The 24,465-nt window shown below is 45.0% G+C and overlaps 2 protein-coding genes across 39 annotated transcripts in view; both read right to left on the bottom strand.

Moving 5' to 3' along the window:
- Nucleotides 1–24,465, bottom strand: part of NRXN3 (neurexin 3) — a 1,412,371-nt gene that overhangs the window by 955,154 nt on the left and 432,752 nt on the right. For all 38 annotated transcript variants that reach the window (XR_007357036.2, XR_007357037.2, XM_048852498.2 and 35 more), the window contains one exon: nt 3,060–3,498. Coding sequence is in view for 36 of the 38 variants with exons in the window: in XM_048852498.2 (XP_048708455.1) it covers nt 3,060–3,498 (439 nt within the window). In the remaining 2 variants the exon portion in view is untranslated. The remainder of the gene's footprint in view (nt 1–3,059; nt 3,499–24,465) is intronic.
- On the bottom strand, nt 19,428–24,284 carry LOC142072386 (uncharacterized). The gene is made up of 3 exons (XM_075129039.1): nt 23,354–24,284; nt 22,506–22,965; nt 19,428–19,500 (listed from the first exon to the last, which is right to left on the bottom strand). Exons 1-3 carry the CDS (start codon nt 23,931–23,933, stop codon nt 19,428–19,430), a joined length of 1,113 nt encoding a protein of 370 aa, XP_074985140.1. The 5' UTR covers nt 23,934–24,284.

Below are 24,465 nucleotides of genomic sequence, written 5' to 3'. Positions count from 1 at the left end.
GACCCCTCAAGGGCCTTAACTGGGGGCCTGTGTAAGCGAGTGGGAGTGCCCAAAAAGGCAGCAACCAGTGAAGGCAGAGCCAGTATGGGAAACAGGACACTGATGCAACCGGACATCCAGTTTGCCAGGAAGGCTTTCAGAGTCAGCAGGGGTGGGATAACATGTGCTCTGTAGCTCAGAATTGGCTGAAAATGTTCTCTTGTAATGAGGTGCAGCATTTCCCAGCTAGAAAGGGTGACAGATTTCATGGACATTACCAGTAGGAGGCTGCCCTGGGGATAGAAAGGTTACAGGATACGGGAGCGGATGTTAGGCATCCAAGTCCGAGCTGTCAGCTCTTGTCAGCATACAGTGAAAATAGAGCTTTGGTTGTGTTGCCAGCCATCACCGACTGAAGCACATGCAGAGCCAAAGGGGACTGGAGATGCCAGAGGTTATGTGAGCAGGACAACTGCCCTGCTTCCCAGCAGCCCCTTTCCTACTCTTGTACCTAGTGGTAGGGAGAACTTGGACCTTTAAAGGTGATTCTGCTTAGCTCAGCAGAGCTCAGAGCTTGGGAGAACTGGAAGAAAGGAAAGAATCTAATGAGGATGGGGTACCTTATGAATGAGATACAGAACGTCCAGTTCACTGGCTCAAATCTAGCCCAGATCAAAACCAGTTTTCAGTTATTAAAGCCTAACGGTTATTGGATGACCTATGTGAAATGAGTCTGTTGTTTCTCAGTCCAGTTTCTAACAGGCAGATGTCCACGTCACAAAAAGCTCAGGACCTGCTGGCAATCAGCAGAAAAGCCAGGGACTGAACAAACCATGGAAACTGAATTCCTTTCTCATCCCTAGCAGAGGCCCCTGAAGGTTTGAATGCTCAATGCACACTAAAGGGGTTACATGAGGGAACTCTCAGTGCTGGTCCTCCTGTTACCTTGGCAGAAAGGACATCAGAGGGCAGGGCTCTCAATCCAGCAATTTTCACCAGCACAAAATTCAGTTAAAAAAAGAAAAGAACAAATCTGTTCACTGTTGTTCAACAAAGCACATTTAATTTGAAGTCTGTTATCTCTGATCAGGTTTCAGGCAATCAATAAACCTTTCTGCTGAGCAGCAAACAGGTCAGTCCTGCAATCTGCCTCCTTGGGGTGCTCAGGTGACTTCTCCTAGGGGTAATGTCAATCTCAGCTATCATTATGCACCAAAATGTGCCCCTCTCAGGTTGGATTTTAACAAGCTGTTTCAACCAGGACTTTGCTTTTTCATCTTTTTCTTCTTACTCTGGAGCTCTTTTTGTCCAAGGGCCAGGTATGCTCCATGTGAGCAAGCAAAACTGTAGGCAGTAATGAACGCTACTAATTGAGTTTATCCTTGCAAGTTAATTAGATTCTAGCAAATCTACAGAAATCATTTATTTATTTACGTCTTCATTTGTAAAATGTTCCTGTCGATGTCGCTAGGTGCTAATGGAATCAAATTACATACATTAAAACCTAGATGGGCTCAATGTCAAACACAAAGAAACTCCTTTAAATGATCACAGAAATGACCAGCTCTTCAGACAAAGGCCTGGATAAAGAGAGAGGCTGTGCAGTAGTCCCTAAAAGTCAGCTCTTTTGAAAAATCAGGGGAAGCAAATTCCCTCTGCTGAGAACACTCTATTGCAAGCCCCAAGAAGCACAAATCTAGGACCTTTATATTATGGAGATCACAGGTCAAATCCCAGACCTAACTGCAAATGTAGGCAAAATTCCCTTTACAGCAACATATGGCCAGACATTCAACTCCTGATGGTCTAGGACAGGGGTCGGCAGTCTTTCAGAAGTGATGTGCCGAGCCTTCATTTATTCACTCTAATTTAAGGTTTTGTGTGCCAGTAATACATTTTAGCATTTTTAGAAGACCTCTGTCTAGAAGTCTATAATATATAACTAAACTATCGTTGTACGTAAAGTAAATAAGGTTTTTACAATCTTTAAGAAGCTTCATTTAAAATTAAATTAAAATGCAGAGCCCCTGAGACCGGTGGCCAGAACCTGGGCAGTGTGAGTGCCACTGAAAATCAGCTCGCGTGCCACCTTTGGCATGCGTGCCATAGGTTGCCTACCCCTGGTCTAGGAGAAGTTCAAGCCCAACTGTTCACATATTCACAAGGATCACGTTGTAGATATGATTATTTAACTTCCTAATTTATTTTGGAGCACAACCACGAGTATATGTTTGCTTGCTCTACAACATCAGAAACAAAGAAAATACCTTTGGAAACTAGATAATATGGTGACAGGCATAATATAAAGAATATATATATTCTGTTAGTTGAAATTCTAAAAGTGAGAAGCAGCAAAGAGGACTCAACCAGATATAGAAAGACTCAGAGAAGGACTTTCACTCTGAGAAATACTTTGGAAAGGGAGAGCCTAGCTAGGAATAAAGGAAGAATCCCTATTCAAACAGTGATCTGCAAGAGCATCAAAGGAAACAAGAGAATAGGGCAGTGATTGGCCAACTCCTCTCTCTCCCTTGTCCCGACAAAATTTTCCACTAGTTTGGAAGTTTCTCCCTGTTAATTGTGTTACCTAGTCTCCCCAGACCCTACATAGACCCAGGAGAGGGTGCTAATATTGGGTCAGATCCTGAAGGTCTTACTCAGTTTCTACTCAGCATTTATTTATTCCCAGTGAAGTCAATGGGAGTTAGTTGGAATAAAAGCCAAGTAATAAAATTCATTATGCACTTGACCCCAAGGCTTGCGCCCCCCAAAATGACCACTATGATGATGTACGTGATTACTGAACTAGGTGCAGATTAAATAGAGTTAAAGAGTAAGATGCTGAAGGGCTGCTTATAAAGGCTTCTTCTGTGGGGCTATTCTAAAGCTCACGTTGAATACTTCATACACTTCTGGCCCTTTGAAATGTCTCCTACTCTGCTAGGTGAATTTCTTTAAGTAACACAGAGTTCTTGCAAGAAAGCAACTCCCTTCTAGGAGTAAGAATTTTAAAGGACCAGGATTTTATGCTCCCCCACCAGAGGAGAAAGATGAACCTATTTAAGATTTTATGCTCCTACCTGATCTGCCATCTCGCTGGATATCAACATGATACCACTCTCCATCATTGGCTTTCTTCTGGGTGGCTTTCACCTTGATGGTGCCGGAGCCCATATCAAGCAGCAAGTAGAGGTTCCCATCTAGCAGCTCCACTGCAAAGAAGTCTACCTTGGTGTTCTTTTGGCTCCTGGCATCCTTCCTCTCCTGGGGCTTGCCATGGGTGAAGAGGATCAAGCCATTGGGCTCAGTGGTGCGGAAGTCGAAGGAGATGGAGCCCATCCGCTTGGTATTCCACTTAGGCAGACTGATGTAGGCCTCTGGAGTCTCAAAGCTGATGGGATCCAGCGTGGCCACGTTCTCACATGTGAATTTCACCTCCCCGTAGATCTTCATCTTGGTGTCACTGATCCTCGCCAAGCGAGACAGCTCCAGACGGATGTCGTTATTCTTATAAACAACCTGTCCGAGACAAAGATATACTCTATACATCAATTCTGCAACCAATACAATGCCTCCCAATCCCTACCAGGCGTGGGAGAGAAGCACTCAAAAATGCTTTGGGGAGTGGGGATGAGACCTTGGGAGAATCTTACATGGTGACAGAGAGGGAGGACAGGGCTAGGATGGTGCCTGGAAATAACAATTGGCGCACTATAAATACCATAAATCAGAACAGCAGAAGAGAACAATTACTGGAGGCCAGGAAGCACCATAACCCCACCACAGATCCCACTGCATACACTGCCATTGAGGATCTAGTACAGAATATACACTCTGCGGCTGGAACCATGATGCATCATTTATATAGACCCCACTACAACACACACGACAGAGTGTACCCTTAGTATTCACATACACAAGCTCTGTAGGAAAATCTGGACCAATGCTGCAGTTTCTTTAGTATCCTCATAAGGTCAGTTAAACATTGGAGCGGGAGTGCTAAAATTTCACTTACATTACAGGTGCTAGGAAATATTGGTGAGTGTACCGTGGATCCTGAACAGCCATAAGCTTCCCCCACAAAAGCAAACAAACAAAACTAGCCCTAACTTTTCTCTCATCAAGAAATCTTAAAACACTCTGTCAGTCACAAAACCTTACAACAGGTTTGTTCTGCTATCCCAGAGGCTGACATCCAGCCAGAGGGGGAGCTCAAGTAAACTAGAGATTCCTATTTCTAGAACCAGACAGACACAACTGAGTCACTATTGAAAAGGGAGGAAACAGAGGGAAGCCATGTTGGCTTATAGTATCAGGAAGATCAATCTGCAACAAACATAAAAGGATAACAGTAGGAGGGGCAGCTTGATAAAATTCTAAAGTAGATAAACCAGGAATAATTTAAAAAAGAAGGAGAAATCTGTACCCACTTAGGACTCCACAGCTTTCACTAGGCTTCATGCAGTACCCCCTTGGAGCTTTATAATGACATTTGAGATACAGCTCAGATCCTCCTGCTCCAAAAGAACAAACCTTTGCCTCTTTAGCTAAGAGAGACACTTGATGTAAGATAGTTTTTAAGGGCCTATGACACAGTAAAGTAGTTCTGATTCCATCCAGTAGAGGGCAGTAGTGACACATAAATGTTGGCCACTTCCTTACGATATTCCTAATTATAACACTCTGCATCTTCAAAGTTCTTTACAAATACTAATGAATTAATATCCAAAAGGGGAATGCAATTTATTTGTTAAAAGTTTACAAATAAAATATATCCTTAGATGATGCTATCTCTAAACCTTGAATTTAATGATTGTGTCACAACCCCAGTGCTCTCTGTCATTTCTGTAGACTGGCTGTGTGTCAGTGGGATATATGACAGTAGAGACCAAAACCTTATTTCTAATAAAAAGAAAAGGAGTACTTGTAGCACCTTAGAGACTAACCAATTTATTTGAGCATAAGCTTTCATGAGCTACAGCTCACTTTATCGGATGCATACTGTGGAAAGTATAGAAGATCTTTTTATAAACACAAAGCATGAAAAAATGGGTGTTTACCACTACAAAAGGTTTTCTCTCCCCCCACCCCACTCTCCTGCTGGTAATAGCTTATCTAAAGCGATCACTCTCCTTACAATGTGTATGATAATCAAGTTGGGCCATTTCCAGCACAAATCCAGGTTTTCTCCCCCCCGCAACCCACTCTCCTGTTGGTAATAGCTTATCTAAAGTGATCACTCTCCCTACATGCCACAAGGGGCCACAGCAATGGTTCCCTCAACCCACCCAGCAATATTGTTAACCTATCCAACTATACTCTTAACCCAGCAGAAGCAGCTATCCTATCTAGGGGCCTCTCCTTCTGCCCCTCCACCCCCACGAACATGATACAGTTCTGTGGTAATCTAGAATCCTATTTTCGACGTCTCCGACTCAAGGAATATTTCCAACACACCTCTGAACAACATACTAATCCGCAGAGACCTCCCTACCAAACACTACAAAAAGAAGGATTCTAGGTGGACTCCTCCTGAAGGTCGAGACAGCAGACAGGACTTCTACATAGAGTGCTTCCGCTGACGTCCACGGGCTGAAATTGTGGAAAAGCAGCATCACTTGCCCCACAACCTCAGCCGTGCAGAACACAATGCCATCCACAGCCTCAGAAACAACTCTGACATCATAATCAAAAAGGCTGACAAAGGAGGTGCTGTTGTCATCACGAATAGGTCGGAATATGAACAAGAGGCTGCTCGGCAGCTCTCCAACACCACTTTCTACAAGCCATTACCCTCTGGTCCCACTGAGAGTTACCAAAAGAAACGACAGCATTTGCTCAAGAAACTCCCTGAAAAAGCACAAGATCAAATCCGCACAGACACACCCCTGGAACCCCGACCTGGGATATTCTATCTACTACCCAAGATCCATAAACCTGGAAATCCTGGGCGCCCCATCATCTCAGGCATTGGCACCCTGACAGCAGGATTGTCTGGCTATGTAGACTCCCTCCTCGGGCCCTACGCTACCAGCACTCCCAGCTACCTTCGAGACACCACTGACTTCCTGAGGAAACTACAATCCATCGGTGATCTTCCTGATAACACCATCCTGGCCACTATGGATGTAGAAGCCCTCTACACGAACATTCCACACAAAGATGGACTACAAGCCGTCAAGAACACTATCCCCGATAACGTCACGGCTAACCTGGTGGCTGAACTTTGTGACTTCGTCCTTACCCATAACTATTTTACATTTGGGGACAATGTATACCTTCAAACCAGCGGCACTGCTATGGGTACCCGCATGGCCCCACAGTATGCCAACATTTTTATGGCTGACTTAGAACAACGCTTCTTCAGCTCTCGTCCCCTAATGCCCCTACTCTACTTGCGCTATATTGATGACATCTTCATCATCTGGACCCATGGAAAAGAAGCCCTTGAGGAATTCCACCATGATTTCAACAATTTCCATCCCACCATCAACCTCAGCCTGGACCAGTCCACACAAGAGATCCACTTCCTGGACATTACAGTGCTAATAAACGATGGTCACATAAACACCACCCTATACCGGAAACCTACTGACCGCTATTCCTACCTACATGCCTCCAGCTTTCACCCTGACCACACCACACGATCCACTGTCTACAGCCAAGCTCTGCGATACAACCGCATTTGCTCCAACCCCTCAGACAGAGACAAACACCTACAAGATCTCTATCAAGCATTCTTACAACTACAATACCCACCTGCGGAAATGAAGAAACAGATTGATAGAGCCAGAAGAGTTCCCAGAAGTCACCTACTACAGGACAGGCCTAACAAAGAAAATAACAGAACACCACTAGCCGTCATCTTCAGCCCCCAACTAAAACCTCTCCAACGCATTATTAAGGATCTACAACCTATCCTGAAGGATGACCCAACACTCACACAAATCTTGGGAGACAGGCCAGTCCTTGCCTACAGACAGCCCCCCAACCTGAAGCTAATACTCACCAGCAACCACATACCACACAACAGAACCACTAACCCAGGAACCTATCCTTGCAACAAAGCCTGTTGCCAACTGTGCCCATATATCTATTCAGGGAACACCATCACAGGGCCTAATAACATCAGCCACACTATCAGAGGCTCATTCACCTGCACATCCACCAATGTGATATATGCCATCATGTGCCAGCAATGCCCCTCTGCCATGTACATTGGTCAAACTGGACAGTCTCTACGTAAAAGAATAAATGGACACAAATCAGATGTCAAGAATTATAACATTCATAAACCAGTCGGAGAACACTTCAATCTCTCTGGTCACGCGATTACAGACATGAAAGTTGCGATATTACAACAAAAAAACTTCAAAACCAGACTCCAGCGAGAGACTGTGGAATTGGAATTCATTTGCAAATTGGATACAATTATCTTAGGCTTGAATAGAGACTGGGAGTGGCTAAGTCATTATGCAAGGTAACCTATTTCCCCTTGTTTTTTCCAAACCCCCCCCCCCCCCAGACGTTCTTGTTAAACCCTGGATTTGTGCTGGAAATGGCCCACTTTGATTATCATACACATTGTAAGGAGAGTGATCATTTTAGATAAGCTATTACCAACAGGAGAGTGGGTTTGTGGGGGGGGCACGCGGGGGGGAGGAAACCTAGATTTGTGCTGGAAATGGCCCAACTTGATTATCATACACATTGAAAGGAGAGTGATCGCTTTAGATAAGCTATTACCAGCAGGAGAGTGGGGTGGGGGGAGAGAAAACCTTTTGTAGTGGTAAACACCCATTTTTTCATGCTTTGTGTATATAAAAAGATCTTCTATACTTTCCACAGTATGCATCCGATGAAGTGAGCTGTAGCTCACGAAAGCTTATGCTCAAATAAATTGGTTAGTCTCTAAGGTGCCACAAGTCCTCCTTTTCTTTTTGCGAATACAGACTAACACGGCTGTTACTCTGAAACCTTATTTCTAATGTCTACTCTCTGTAAACCTGCTAAAAACACATTTTATGCACCAATTTTATGACACAAAAGTGACACTTGCTACCACTTCAAAAGGTAAATACAACTATTTATGACCATTTTTACTTCTTTGTGAGCTACGTGGAAGGACTTGAGGTTAGACTAGATGACCCTTGTGGTTTCTTCTAACCCTATGATTCTATGACTGAAAGGGTTGTTTTGTTTGGTTAGCTTTTGTTTAAATGGGGAACGACTCAGCTTTTCTTTCACCTTAGAAATTCATGCGCTGTTTTTCCTCCAAGATTCTGTGGACAACTAGAGAACTAATAGGGGTAGGACATCACATGTGAAAGGAGAGAGAGAGAGAGAGAAACTCTTTTGTGGAAGATTCACAACACTTTGTCCCTTCAACTGAGAGCTGAGAAAGCTGCACCTCCAGTTCTCTGGACCTCCAAGGAGTACTCCAGCAAAAGAAAACAACCTTCCTGATATTTCTAATGTAAAGAACAAACACAGGAACAGGGTTTAAAAACAAAACAAACTCCCAGACCCCCCTTTCTATTATAAAGTAGCACACAAAAAAGGTCATATTCTCAGCCCTGCTCAATCCTTTTTGTGCCAGCCTGGCAGCCCAGACTGGATGGAATCATGGTTTAACTCACCAGTTTAGGATTTGGCTTGCATAGTGGAATCCCAGAGTGGTGTGAAGCTCATAGAACTGGCTTTAAGTCAGCCACTCTTGGCCCCATCCTGACAAGTGGTGAGGTCTGTAGATAAGAGAGGGCATGGCCAGACTGCCCTGCTCTTTGGTGTTCCTGGGCTGGCAGAGTACCCCTGGGAGGCTGCTACCAGTCACAGAACAGAGCAAACCTGAGGCTGCTCTAAGTTGCACTAGAGGGAAAACTGGCCTAAGTCACTTCCAGGACTGAAGGACAGAAAGGTGGCTTTATGCCACTTTTGTTGCAACTCCTTGGGGCCTGTGGGAAGTACTGCTTCAGATCAGAGGGTCTGGGACAGCGGCCCAGTATTTTTCCTGTGTAAATTATCTGTAAGAGACAAAACACTGTCACACCAAAATGTGTCAGGATGCTGAGTCCAGAACACACAGAAATCCTCCCAATTTGAGAATGAGACTCCTATCTTGTAATGGAACATCCCACCTCCTGACTGCCTACCTGGACCTCCAGGTTGCCCTTATGAGATCTCAATCTTCACGCACCTCACCAGGTCTTCTGGTGTCTTTGAACATGTAGCTATAAATAACTGTTTAACCTGTCCTCTTCTCATTTAATCATAGTAATAATGTTCCATTCGCTAGTGCCTTCCATCTCTTGGACCCATAAGGTGAGCATCATTATCAGCTTTAGAGACAGGGAAACTGAGTAAGAGAGAGGGTAACTTTCCCAAGGTCATAGAACACAGATCCCCTGACACCAATGCTTTAGCCATAAACACATCCTTCCTCCCTGTCAATTTCCCTGATTAAGAGGAATTATGGAAAAGAGCAAAAGAAATGGGACTCAATTACATCACTCAACAGGGCAACACAACAGGAAAAGCATAAAGTTTTGTTAAAGAATAAAAAAGCTGCTGTAGAGCTGGGATATTGCTTTTTCTAGTCCACACAGCTCTGATTCCATGAGGACATGGGATCTATGCCCAGTCCCAACTAATGTCATCTCTGCTTTGGTACTTAATAAAGCAGCACTATATGGCCCTGGGACCACAAGTCACTCAAATAGAATGAAGGGGACCCTGATAGTAATTTATACAAATCAGAAGCTAGGAATTGTAAAAAATTGATAAGGGAAGCTAGAGGACACAAGGCAAAAACTATGATCAGTAGAATTAAGGACAATAAAAGGATATTTTTAAGTATATTAAGAACAAAAGAATCCTAACAATGGTATTGGTCCATTACTAGATGGCAATAGTAGAACTGTTAATAATAAAGCAGAAAAGGCAGAAGTGTTCAATAAATATTTCTGTTCTGTATGTAGGGAAAAACAGATGATATATTCATATCTTATCATGATGATGATGATGGATGATGAAGATTAAATACTTTCCAGTCTAATAACTAAGGAAGATGTTAAAGAGCAGCTACGAACGCTAGAAATTTTTAAAATCAGTAGGTCTAGAAACCTTGCATTCAAGAATTTTAAAATCGCTGGCCTAGGAGTTCCGTGGACCATTGATGTTGATTTTCAGTAAGACTTGAAACACTGGAGAAGTTCCAGAGGACAGGAAGGATGCTGATGTGCCAATATTTAAAAAGTGTAAACAGGACAACCTGGGTAATAATGGGCTTGCCAGCTTGACATCAATCCCAAGCAAACTAATGGAACAGCTGATACACGACTTGATTAAGAAAGAATTAAAGGGCGTAATATAATTAATGCTAATCAACATGGCTTTATGGAAAATACACGTCAAACTAACTTGATATCTTTTTTGATGAGATTAGAGTTTGGTTGATAAAAGTAATAATGATGACGTAATATACTTAGACCTCTGTAAGGTGTTTGATTTGGAACCACATACTTTAATGAAGAAACTAGAATGATAAAAAAAATCAACATGGCATACATTAAATGGATTAAAAACTGTCTGACTGATAGGTTTCAGAGTAGCAGCCGTGTTAGTCTGTATTCGCAAAAAGGAGGACTTGTGGCACCTTGGAGACTAACCAATTTATTTGAGCATAAGCTTTCGTGAGCTACAGCTCACTTCATCGGATGCATTCAGTGGAAAATACACTGGGGAGATTTATTTACATAGAGAACATGAAACAATGGGTGTTACCATACACACTGTAAGGAGAGTGATCACTTAAGATGAGCTAATACCAGCAAAGGGCAGGGAGGCGGGGGGGAAGAAAACCTTTTATAGTGATAATCAAGGTGTGCCATTTCCAGTAATTGTAAATGGGGAATTGTTATTGAGTGGGTCTGTTTCTAATGGGGTCTGATAGATATCAGATCTTGGACTTATACTATTTAACATTTTAATCAATGACTGTGAAAAAAACAAAATCATCACTCATAAAGTTTGCAGATGAAACAAATATTAGAGGAGAAGTAAATAAGGACGAGGACAGGGCAATCTGGATTGCTTGGTAAGCCAGGCACAAGCAAACAATATGCATTGTACTATGGCCAAATGTAAAGTCATACATCTAGGAACAAAGAACAGTCTACACTTACAGTGTGGGGACTCTATCCTGGGAAGCAGTGACTCTGAAAAGGACTTGCGGGTCGTGGTGGATAATTAGCTCAATGTCAGCTTCCAATGCAACATTGTCACCAAAAGGGCTAATATGATCCTTGGATATATTAACAGGGGAACATTAAGTAGGAGTATGGAGGTTAGATTACCCCTGTATTTAGTATTGGTGCAACTGCTACAGGAATACTGTGTCCAATTCTGGTGTTCACAATTCAAGAAGGATGTTGATAAATTGGAGAGGGTTCAGAGAAGAGCCACCAGAATAATTAAAGAATTAGAAAACATGTCTTACAGTGATTGACTCCAGGAGCTCAATCTATTTAGCTTAACAAAGGTGAGGTTAAGGGTGATTTGATCACAGTTTATTAGTATCGACACAGGGAATAGATATTCGATAATGGAGGGCTTTTCAGTGTAGCAGACAAGGGTGTAACAAGAACCAATGGCTGGAAGTTGAAGCTAGACAAATTCAAATTAGAGGGGAGGTGCACATTTTAACACTACATGGTAATTAACCATTTGTACAACTTACCCAAGGGCTGTGGTAGATTCTCCATCATTGGCAATTTTAAAATCATGATTAGATGTTTTTTGAAAAGACATGCTTTAGTTCAAACACAAATTAACTCAAGTCAGTCCTCTGGCCTTAGCCTTGTGTGATGCAGGAGGTCAGACTAAATGATCCCATTGGCCCTTTCAGGCCTTAAAATCTTGGCATTCCCCCGAAATAGCAGTGCTGCCACAAACCAATGCACCTTTCCAGTTACGGAGATGACTTAAAGAACTGGGAGCATTTGCCAGAGAAAACCTTCTGCAGGCTCAACATGCACAAGAGACCTCCTATAACTGCACAGCTCAGTTAAGAGGGTTTAAACCAGGTGATAGCTTACTTGTACTACTACCCAGCCCAGAGTCTGAACTTTTAGCCCGCTGGCAAGGGCCCTTCAAGGTAATTAGAAAGGTGAGCCCCATCAGTTAGAAAATCTAGCAACCAGAAACAAAGGAAAACACCCAAATTTATCCTACAAACTTCTAAAGGCCTAGAAGGCCAAGGAGGGCCTTTCATCGACTCCTTCCTCCTCCCCCCCCGAACCAGAACTAGAACCCCACACACTGATGGAAATAATCTGCACGCCTGTAAAGATGGGGGAAGCCTTACACAGTGAACAGAGGACACAAGTCCAGGAACTAGTGGACTTGTTCCCCATCATCTTCTTGTCCACTCCAGGAAAGACCCATCCTACTGAAACAGCACCAGGACAAAAAGTGAGGGGAAACCCTCAGCCCCGCACTGGGAAAATGTGGGACATAAGCTATCAGGAGCTTCAAGCAATGTTAGACCTGGGAGTGATGGAGATATACTGTAGTGAGTGGAGGGAGCTCCATTGTCCTGGTCCCTAATCTGGACAGGACGATACACTTCCACACAGTCAACATGATATCTAAATTTGATTCCTATCCCATAGATGAGTTATTGGACCAGTTGGGACAGCTTAGTGTATGTCTACCACTGATCTTACCAAAGGGTAGTGGCAGATCTCCCTCACACATGACTCCAAGGAAAAGACAGCTTTTTCCATGCCCTTCGGCTTGTACCACTTCTGTACCATGCCATTCTGACTCCACAATGCAGCTGCAACCTTCCTGAGGTTGATGGATAAAAATATTGCAATATGGACTATATACTGCCACCTAGTTGGATGACATTGTCATCTACAGCCAGAATTAGGGGGACCATGACCACCTGAAACAAATAGCCGCGGTACTTCAACCCCTCACGGATGCAAGGGTAACAGCCAATCCAGCAACATACAAGATTGGTTATTGTGAGGCTATGTACTTAAGGTATACATTAAGAGGTGGCCTATTGTGGCCCACATTTATACCTACAAAATAACAGGTTCTGGTATGCCAACCAGGAAGGACAGGTTCGCCAAGCCTCAAGGCAAGCCATTAAGCAGTTGGTACCACTACTCTCTATCCCTTTCACGATTAGAGAATCTGGGACTACACTAAAGAGACTAAGGAATGGGAATTAGAATCCCCACCCCCTTCAGGCACAGTTGGATTATTTGACTCTCTTTTCTGCCACAGAGACCTTGCTCAGGCAGATGGATATACCTAAGGAATTTTCAGTGTCCAAACAGTAGGAGGCACCCATCAGCAGCCTTAGAATTGTGACACCTGGTCTGTAAGGTAAAGTTAGTATATAACTGTGGTGGGTTTGATCTAACTTAATAGGGGAGTGTGAGAAGAGAAACTGGAAAGCAACATAATAGTGCTAGATAAGGACACCCCAGCACACATTTGAAAGACAGTGGGGGAAAGATGTTAATTACAAAGACCATGTCTCCAAAGAAAAGTAAAGCTTGTTTTGACAGCTGGGAGCTTGGAGATCAAAAAGTTTAATCAGTTTTTAAAGTATTTCTCCCCCTTGCTTCAGGGAGAATACAGTTTGTGTGTTATGGGAATGGACTATGCCAGCCAGATGTTAGGAGTCTCATGGTGGGAGTCTGAAGGAAGCTCAGACATCCCAGGATTCCCATTGTGGAAGATGGTTAGGTACCTGGTAAGCTAGACATGTGTTTTATTGTTTTCAGACCTGTTTTCTATTACATGTTTTTTGTTCTAAACAAATACTACTTTGCTTTACGGAGGCTGTCTGATTACTGAGTTAACCACTATCATTGCTCCTGGAGGAAACAAAACCGCAGGGTCTGTGCCTAAGTCAGATCTGCTGAGTAATTATGGTTTGTCACAGGACTGCAGCCTAGGGCCCAGTCTGAGAGAGAGAGAGAGAGAGAGCCAGCCATGTGTTTCTACCCAGAGCCAGATGACAGCTAGAGGCCTGAAACTTGGCAGGGGCTGCACTCAACAAGACCAGGAAGGGTCAGAGATGCATTCCCCCCCCTTTTTCCTAACCTCTTTTTTCTGGAGGCCCTGTGTTGGGACAGACTGGTGGATGGGCACCTCCTCCATTCCTCCGTATCTCCTCACATTATACCCCAGCTTCTAATTTTTTTCTGTCCATTTTCCCCTCTCCATTGTTTTCTGCCCTTCTCATCCTGGTACGTGTGTGCTTGCACCTAAGTTCCACGCTGCAAGAGCAAAGACAAGGGCTGAAGAGCTGGCTCTTGAGCCTGCTGACCCAAACACATGAGCTGCTCCTAGGGCCAGCTTTATTATGGGGATCTGCAGGAAAAGGGAGAGAAGGTTGTTTTCAAGGAACTGCTCACCAGCAGCACGTTTGTAGTACCATATCAGAATAGATCCACACACATGCAGCTTTCCTCACCCGCACTTCTCCATTTTACCCCATCCACCCCTCGACGAATCTGACATCATCCAGATTGAGATACACAGTGCCTGAGTGATTGGTCATTGAATGCTTGGTGACTGGGTCACCAAAACTAATTATTGCAGCACAGATACATTTACTTCCAACATGGGGCATTGCAGTCAATACTAAGTCAGAGAGGAAAGCACCACCTTTTGAGGTACCCACAGCACATCCTGCAACGGGGTATCCTAGCACCATGCACGGATACTGTTAGTGGGAAGAGCACCAGCAATTAAATCACCAGCATAAAAATACAAATGGTATCCGACTTCCAAACACTTGTTCAGTTTTTTTTGGAGTGCTCCCTCCGCCGTTCTCCACTTACACTAAAACTCCTTCAGATTAAGGCCTTTTCTTCAATCTGGAATAGCCCCCATTTAGCATTAGACCTGCAGAAATGCTGACCCCCTAAGCATAGACGAAAGCAAACCAGGCTGTGCATAGACAGAGCTAATCTATGGCTCAATACATTTACATTCCTGCATTTCCTTCTGTACTAATGTGCATCAGCACCAATGAAGCCACACCACTGGCTAAATGGGACTATTCTTGAATACAGACAATGCCAGCATATTTTGTTGCACATTTTGGTGGTAGATGCCCTCTTTCAAAATAGAATCCCTTCCCTTGCATCTGAAATCAGTTTGATTCTGTCCCAAATCTGAACGGTGTCACACGGGCTCTGGATGCCTGGGGAAAGTAGCCTTCTCCCATTTTGGACACACGTACTCTCTACAGTCCTCCATGTAAAGAAGTTACATGAAGGGGAAAGAAGAGGGTGGAAAGTCTGAAGTGTTTCACAGGGTTCAAGACCCAACCTGTATTCATCCAAACTGAAACAAATAATAAATTTTACCCTAACACCATGAAACTGCCACATTAGGAATAAAAATTCCCAAGATACAGCTGTGTGTTAACAGAGGCTTCCTCCTTGATAACTCAGTCTACCCTTCACATAGGTAAGCAGGCTGCTCAGGAAGGAGCTACAATAGACACAGAAAGGCCTTTGGTAATCAGCAGTGAGAGAACCCAAGAAAGTATATGACACTTTTTCATAGATATTAAGGTCAGAAGGGACCATTATGATCATCTAGCACTCCTGCACAATGCAGGCCACAGAATCTCACCCATCCACTCCTGCGATAAACCTCTCACCTATGTCTGAGCTATTGAAGTCCTCAAATCATGGGTTAAAGACTTCAAGGTGCAGAGAATCCTCCAGCAAGTGACCCGTGCCCCATGCTACAGAGGAAGGCAAAAAACCCCCAGGGCCTCTTCCAATCTGCCCTGGAGGAAAATTCCTTCCCGACCCCAAATATGGTGATCAGCTGAACCCTGAGCATATGGGCAAGATTCACCAGCCAGATACACAGGAAAGAATTCTCTGTAGTAACTCAGATCCCACCCCATCTAACATCTTATCACAGGCCATTGGGCCTATTTACCATGAATAGTTAAAGATCAATTAATTGCCAAAATCATGTTATCCCATCATACCATCTCCTCCATAAACTTATTGAGTTTAATCTTGAAGCCAGATAGGTCTTTTGCCCCCACTGCTTCCCTTGGAAGGCTATTCCAGAACTTCACTCCTCTGATGGTTAGAAACCATCTAATTTCAAGTCTAAACTTCCTGATGGCCAGTTTATATCCATTTGTTCTTGTGTCCACATTGGTACTGAGCTTAAATAATTCCTCTCCCTCTCCGGTATTTATCCCTCTGATATATTTATAGAGAGCAATCATATCTCCCCTCAACCTTCTTTTGGTTAAGCTAAACAAGCCAAGCTCCTTGAGTCTCCTTTCGTAAGACAGGTTTTCCATTCCTCGGATCATCCTAGTAGCCCTTCTCTGTACCTGTTCCAGTTTGAATTCATCCTTCTTAAACATGAGAGACCAGAACTGCACACAGTATTCCAGGTGAGGTCTCACCAGTGCCTTGTTTAACGGTACTAACACCTCTTTATCTCTACTGGAAATACCTCGCCTAATGCATCCCAAGACCGCATTAGTTTTTTTCACGGCCATATCACATTGGCGGCTCATAGTCATCCTGTGATCAACCAATACTCTACGGTCTTTCTCCTCCTCCGTTACTTCTAATTGATGCGTCCCCAGCTTATAACTAAAATTCTTGTTATTAATCCCTAAATGCATGACCTTATACTTCTCACTGTTAAATTTCATCCTATTACTATTACTCCAGTTTACAAGGTCATCCAGATCCTCCTGTACGATATCCCGGTCCTTCTCTAAATTGGCAATACCTCCCAGCTTTGTATCATAAGCAAACGTTATTAGCACACTCCCACTTTTTGTGCTGAAGTCAGTAATAAAAAGATTAAATAAGATTGGTCCCAAAACCGATCCTTGAGGAATTCTACTGGTAACCTCCCTCCAGCCTGACAGTTCACCTTTCAGTATGACTCGCTGTAGTCTCCCCTTTAACCAATTCCTTATCCACCTTTCAATTTTCATATTGATCCCCCTCTTTTCCAATTTAACTAATAATTCTCCATGTGGCACAGTATCAAACGCCTTACTGAAATCTAGGTAAATTAGATCCACTGTGTTTCCTTTGTCTAAAAAATCTGTTACTTTCTCAAAGAAGGAGATCAGGTTGGTTTGGCACGATCTACCTTTTGTAAAACCATGCTGTATTTTGTACCATTTACCATTGACCTAATGTCCTTAACTACTTTCTCCTTCAAAATTTTTTCCAAGAACGTGCATACTACAGATGTCAAACTAACAAGCCTGTAGTTACCTGGATCACTTTTTTTTCCTTTCTTAAGAATAGGAACTATGTTAGCAATTCTCCAGTCATACGGTACAACCACTGAATTTACAGATTCATTAAAAATTCTTGCTAATGGGCTTGTAATTTCATGTGCCAATTCCTTTAATATTCTTGGATGAAGATTATCTGGGCCCCCGATTTATTCCCATTAAGCTGTTCGAGTTTCGCTTCTACCTCAGATATGGTAATATCTACCTCCATATCCTCATTCCCATTTGTCATGCTACCATTACCCCTAAGATCCTCATTAACCTTATTAAAGATGGAGGCAAAGTATTTGTTTAGATATTGGGCCATGCCTAGATTATCCTTAACCTCCACTCCATCCTCAGTGTTTAGCAGTCCCACTTCTTCTTTCTTTCTTTTCTTCTTATTTATATAGCTATAGAACCTTTTACTATTGGTTTTAATTCCCTTTGCAAGGTCCAACTCTACTTGACTTTTAGCCTCTCTCACTTTATCCCTACATATTCTGACCTCAATAAGGTAGCTTTCCTTGCTGATCCCTCCCTTCTTCCACTCCCTGTCTGTTTTCTGCTCTTTCTTAATCACCTCTCTGAGATGTTTGCTCATCCAGCTTGGTCTACAACTCCTGCCTATGAATTTTTTCCCCTTTCTTGGGATGCGGGCTTCCAATAGCTTCTGCAGCTTTGACTTAAAGTAATCCCAGGCCTCCTTTGCCTTTAGATCCATAAGTTCTTCAGTCCAATCCACTTCCCTTTCTAATTTCCTTAATTTTTGAAAGTCAGCCCTTTTGAAATCAAAAACCCTAGTCGCAGATTTATTTTTGTTTATCCTTCCGTTCAGTTTGAACTGAATTAGCTCATGATCACTTGAGCCAAGGTTGTCCCCTACAGCCATTTCTTCTATGAGGTCCTCACTACTCACTAAAACCAAGTCTAAAATGGCATCTCCTCTAGTCGGTTCAGCAACTACTTGATGAAGGAATCCATCAGCTATTGCATCTAGGAATGGGATGTAGGGAAAACAGGGTATCTATAGTTTAGTTTTCTATACGTCAGTTGGTGGGGAGGGAAGATTGTTGTAAGCTGAGCTATACACTCAAGAGGGCAGTTTAGTATTGAGACTCCTTCAACATGGGCAACTTTGCTAGTCTGAAGCACTTACAAAATTTCTCCTGCCCAACCTGAATTGAGCAGCTCTGCTCCTGGGTTAATGAAAGCCCTAATCAGATGGCTTTTCATAACAGTCAAACGAGCCTCTTTGCAATCAAGCAAAGATGCAGAGAGGGAGTGGGAGAGAGGGGCAGAGAGAGAGAGAATATGCCAGGTTTGGCAGGTAGCCAATATTGAATTCATTACAAGGCAGGCACTATTAATTAGGAAACATAGCCTTGAGTGCTGGCTGCCCCAAGACATGCCCTCCCCCTCCTGCAGGGATAATGCACATTTGCTGTTAGCCTGCCAGTCACTAGATGTCCCCAGTGTCATATAGACAGCAGCTAAAGTGAATTTTTCTACTCCTCACAGAAATCTCTTTTAAAGATGGCAGTTTAAGTGTAACTGGTTATTGGGCCGTAGTTTGTTCACCTGCCACATCTCCTATATTAGGGCTTATCTACATCACAACTTGTGTGTGCAGCAGGCCAGGGCACGAGTCTAGAGCACACTAGCCTGATGCACACTCAGTCACCGTGTGGACCTTGCTACTGCGCACTAAAAGTTCTATAGTGCACTTGACATACTCCTGTTTCCAACAGCAGTAGCAGGGTCACAGGGTGACTTAATGTGTGGCAAGCTAGCATGCTTGTGAGCCAGCAAAAGGAATGAAAGCAAGCAAGGGAGCAGCCTGCAGGAGACCTGAAGCCTGGGGCCAGCTTGCTAAATGAGCTGACCAGAGACATCTGGCACAGAGAGGGAACCACAAGCACCTGGTTCCTTATGAGAGAGTTGAAGCAGTTGTTTGAGGAAACTGACTCGGGGAAGTTTAAAGGGGAATCAGTGCTGAGCAGTACAGATACAAGCTAAACCCGAGGCAGAACTCATAAAAAAGAAAAAGGACAAGATGAAGGAATCCTCTCGCTCACCCAGGCTCTGAGGTAAGAGCCATGCATTAGGACAGATTTTTGGGACTCTCTGAGTTTTACTTGTCTGAATAAACCCCAACCCCTATAAGGATGGCAACTGGACAAACGGTGGAGTATCTGTAAAAGGGCCTGGAAGGAGAGAATAAAGGGCAGAGAAGAGACACCCTAACCACAAGAGGGCCACATGGGGCAGCCCAATCTTCCACATTGCTATAGAGTCGCACTCTACACTACGGAATAAGGTCGAATTTATAGAAGTCGGTTTTTTAGAAATCGGTTTTATAAATTCGAGTGTGTGTGTCCCCACAGAAAATGCTCTAAGTGCATTAAGTGCATTAACTCGGCGGAGCGCTTCCACAGTACCGAGGCAAGCGTCGACTTCCGGAGCGTTGCACTGTGGGTAGCTATCCCACAGTTCCCGCAGTCTCCGCTGCCCATTGGAATTCTGGGTTGAGATCCCAATGCCTGATGGGGCTAAAACATTGTCGCGGGTGGTTCTGGGTACATATCGTCAGCCTCCCGTTCCCTCCCTCCCCCCGTGAAAGCAAGGGCAGACAATCATTTCGCGCCTTTTTTCCTGAGTTACCTGTGCAGACGCCATACCACAGCAAGCATGGAGCCCGCTCAGGTAACCGTCACCCTATGTCTCCTGGGTGCTGGCAGACGCGGTACGGCTTTGCTGCACAGTAGCAGTAACCCCTTGCCTTCTGGCAGCAGACGGTGCAATACGACTGGTAGTCGTCCTCATCGTGTCCGAGGTGCTCCTGGCCGCGTCGGCTGGGAGCGCCTGGGCAGACATGGGCGCAGGGACTACATTTGGAGTGACTTGACCAGGTCATTCTCTTTAGTCCTGCAGTCAGTCCTATTGAACCGTCTTATGGTGAGCAGGCAGGCGATACGGACTGCTAGCAGTCGTACTGTACCATCTTCTGCCAGGCAGGCAAGAGATGAGGATTGCTAGCAGTCGTATTGCACCATCTTCTGCCAGGCAGGCAAGAGATGGGGATGGCTAGCAGGCGTACTGTACCATCTTCTGCCGAGCAGCCATGAGATGTGGATGGCATGCAGTCCTTCTGCACCGTCTGCTGCCAGCCAAAGATGTAAAAGATAGATGGAGTGGGTCAAAACAAGAAATAGACCAGATTTGTTTTGTACTCATTTGCCTCCTCCCCTGTCTAGGGGACTCATTCCTCTAGGTCACACTGCAGTCACTCACAGAGAAGGTGCAGCGAGGTAAATCTAGCCATGTATCAATCAGAGGCCAGGCTAACCTCCTTGTTCCAATAACAACGATAACTTAGGTGCACCATTTCTTATTGGAACCCTCCGTGCAGTCCTGCCTGAAATACTCCTTGATGTACAGGCACCCCCTTTGTTGATTTTAGCTCCCTGAAGCCAACCCTGTAAGCCGTGTCGTCAGTCGCCCCTCCCTCCGTCAGAGCAACGGCAGACAATCGTTCCGCGCCTTTTTTCTGTGCGGACGCCATACCACGGCAAGCATGGAGCCCGCTCAGCTCACTTTGGCAATTAGGAGCACATTAACCACCACACGCATTATCCAGCAGTATATGCAGCACCAGAACATGGCAACGCGATACCGGGCGAGGAGGCGACGTCAGCGCGGTCCCGTGAGTGATCAGGACATGGACACAGATTTCTCTGAAAGCATGGGCCCTGACAATGCATGCATCATGGTGCTAATGGGGCAGGTTCATGCTGTGGAACGCCGATTCTGGGCTCGGGAAACAAGCACAGACTGGTGGGACCGCATAGTGTTGCAGGTCTGGGACGATTCCCAGTGGCTACGAAACTTTCGCATGCGTAAGGGCACTTTCATGGAACTTTGTGACTTGCTTTCCCCTGTCCTGAAGCGCATGAATACCAAGATGAGAGCAGCCCTCACAGTTGAGAAGCGAGTGGCGATAGCCCTGTGGAAGCTTGCAACGCCAGACAGCTACCGGTCAGTTGGGAATCAATTTGGAGTGGGCAAATCTACTGTGGGGGCTGCTGTGATGCAAGTAGCCCACGCAATCAAAGATCTGCTGATATCAAGGGTAGTGACCCTGGGAAATGTGCAGGTCATAGTGGATGGCTTTGCTGCAATGGGATTCCCTAACTGTGGTGGGGCTATAGATGGAACCCATATCCCTATCTTGGCACCGGAGCACCAAGCCGCCGAGTACATAAACCGCAAGGGGTACTTTTCGATAGTGCTGCAAGCTCTGGTGGATCACAAGGGACGTTTCACCAACATCAACGTGGGATGGCCGGGAAAGGTGCATGATGCTCGCATCTTCAGGAACTCTGGTCTGTTTCAAAAGCTGCAGGAAGGGACTTTATTCCCAGACCAGAAAATAACTGTTGGGGATGTTGAAATGCCTATATGTATCCTTGGGGACCCAGCCTACCCCTTAATGCCATGGCTCATGAAGCCGTACACAGGCAGCCTGGACAGTGGTCAGGAGCTGTTCAACTACAGGCTGAGCAAGTGCAGAATGGTGGTAGAATGTGCATTTGGACGTTTAAAGGCGCGCTGGCGCAGTTTATTGACTCGCTTAGACCTCAGCGAAACCAATATTCCCACTGTTATTACTGCTTGCTGTGTGCTCCACAATATCTGTGAGAGTAAGGGGGAGACGTTTATGGCGGGGTGGGAGGTTGAGGCAAATCGCCTGGCTGCTGGTTACGCGCAGCCAGACACCAGGGCGGTTAGAAGAGCACAGGAGGGCGCGGTACGCATCAGAGAAGCTTTGAAAAACAGTTTCATGACTGGCCAGGCTACAGTGTGAAAGTTCTGTTTGTTTCTCCTTGATGAACCCCCCCCGCCCCTTGGTTCACTCTACTTCCCTGTAAGCTAACCACCCTCCCCTCCTCCCTTTAATCATTGCTTGCAGAGCCAATAAAGTCATTGCTGCTTCACAGTCATGCATTCGTTATTCATTCATCACACAAATAGGGGGATGACTACCAAGGTATCCCAGGAGGGGTGGTGGAGGAGGGAAGGAAAATGCCACACAGCACTTTAAGCACAGCACTTTAAAAGTTTACAACTTTAAAATTTATTGAATGACAGCCTTCTTTTTTTTGGGCAATCCTCTGTGGGGGAATGGCTGGTTGGCCGGAGGCCTCCCCACCGTGTTCTTGGGCGTCTGGGTGTGGAGGCTATGGAACTTGGGGAGGAGGGCGGTTGGTTACAGAGGGGCTGCAGTGGCAGTCTGTGCTCCAGCTGCCTTTGCTGCAGCTCAACCATACACTGGAGCATACTGGTTTGGTCCTGCAGCAGCCTCAGCATTGAATCCTGCCTCCTCTCATCACGCTGCCGCCACATTTGAGCTTCAGCCCTGTCTTCAGCCCGCCACTTACTCTCTTCAGCCCGCCACTTACTCTCTTCAGCCCTCCACCTCTCCTCCCGGTCATTTTGTGCTTTCCTGCACTCTGACATTATTTGCCTCCACGCATTCGTCTGTGCTCTGTCAGTGTGGGAGGACAGCATGAGCTCGGAGAACATTTCATCGCGAGTGCGTTTTTTTTTCTTTCTAAGCTTCACTAGCCTCTGGGAAGGAGAAGATCCTGTGATCATTGAAACACATGCAGCTGGTGGAGAAAAAAAAAGGGACAGCGGTATTTAAAAAGACACATTTTATAAAACAGTGGCTACACTCTTTCAGGGTAAACCTTGAAAGTTAACATTACATACATAGCACATGTGCTTTCGTTACAAGGTCGCATTTTGCCTCCTCCCACCGCGTGAACGGATTTTGGTTGAATGCCAGCAAACATACACTGCAATGCTTTGTTCTACAGTGATTCCCCAGTACGTGTTGCTGGCCTGGAGTGGTAAAGTGTCCTACCATGAAGGACGAAATAAGGCTGCCCTCCCCAGAAACCTTTTGCAAAGGCAGAACCGCAAATGCCAGGGCAAAGTAATCCTTTCACATGCTTGCTTTTAAACCATGTATAGCATTTTAAAAGGTACACTCACCAGAGGTCCCTTCTCCGCCTGCTGAGTCCAGGAGGCAGCCTTGGGTGGGTTCGGGGGGTACTGGCTCCAGGTCTAGGGTGAGAAACAGTTCCTGGCTGTCGGGAAAACCGGTTTCTCCGCTTGCTTGCTGTGAGCTATCTACAACCTCCTCATCATCATCTTCTTCGTCCCCAAAACCTACTTCTGTATTGCCTCCATCTCCATTGAAGGAGTCAAACAACACGGCTGGGGTAGTGGTGGCTGAACCCCCTAAAATGGCATGCAGCTCATCATAGAAGCGGCATGTTTGGGGCTCTGACCCAGAGCGGCCGTTCGCCTCTCTGGTTTTCTGGTAGGCTTGCCTCAGCTCCTTCAGTTTCACGCGGCACTGCTTCGGGTCCCTGTTATGGCCTCTGTCCTTCATGCCCTGGGAGATTTTCAGAAAGGTTTTGGCATTTCGAAAACTGGAACGGAGTTCTGATAGCACGGATTCCTCTCCCCAAACAGCGATCAGATCCCGTACCTCCCGTTCAGTCCATGCTGGAGCTCTTTTGCGATTCTGGGACTCCATCATGGTCACCTCTGCTGATGAGCTCTGCATGGTCACCTGCAGCTTGCCACGCTGGCCAAACAGGAAATGAGATTCAAAAGTTCGCGGTTCTTTTCCTGTCTACCTGGCCAGTGCATCTGAGTTGAGAGCGCTGTCCAGAGCGGTCAGAATGGAGCACTCTGGGATAGCTCCCGGAGGCCAATACCATCGAATTGTGTCCACAGTACCCCAAATTCGAGCCGGCAACGTCGATTTAAGCGCTAATCCACTTGTCAGGGGTGGAGTAAGGAAATCGATTTTAAGAGCCCTTTAAGTCGAAATAAAGGGCTTCATTGTGTGGACGGGTGCAGGTTTAAATCGATTTAACGCTGCTAAATTCGATCTAAAGTCCTAGTGTAGACCAGGGCTGAGTCACAAGCCCTTAGGCAGGAGACATTCCTTGTTTCTCTTGTTGGGTGCCCTTCATTCTCCTGCATGTCCCATTTTGCAGAATACATGGTTATAAAGACAAACACTGAAATCTTTTCAAGCATAAGAACTCCTTAAAGTTTTAAGAACCATACATATATTTAAGTACCCTGAG

Source organism: Caretta caretta, chromosome 6 (genome assembly GCF_965140235.1).
Source record: "Caretta caretta isolate rCarCar2 chromosome 6, rCarCar1.hap1, whole genome shotgun sequence".
Lineage (NCBI taxonomy): Eukaryota > Metazoa > Chordata > Testudines > Cheloniidae > Caretta > Caretta caretta.
The sequence above is the reverse complement of the archived record's forward strand: the minus strand, read 5'-3'. Positions and strand labels throughout refer to the sequence as shown.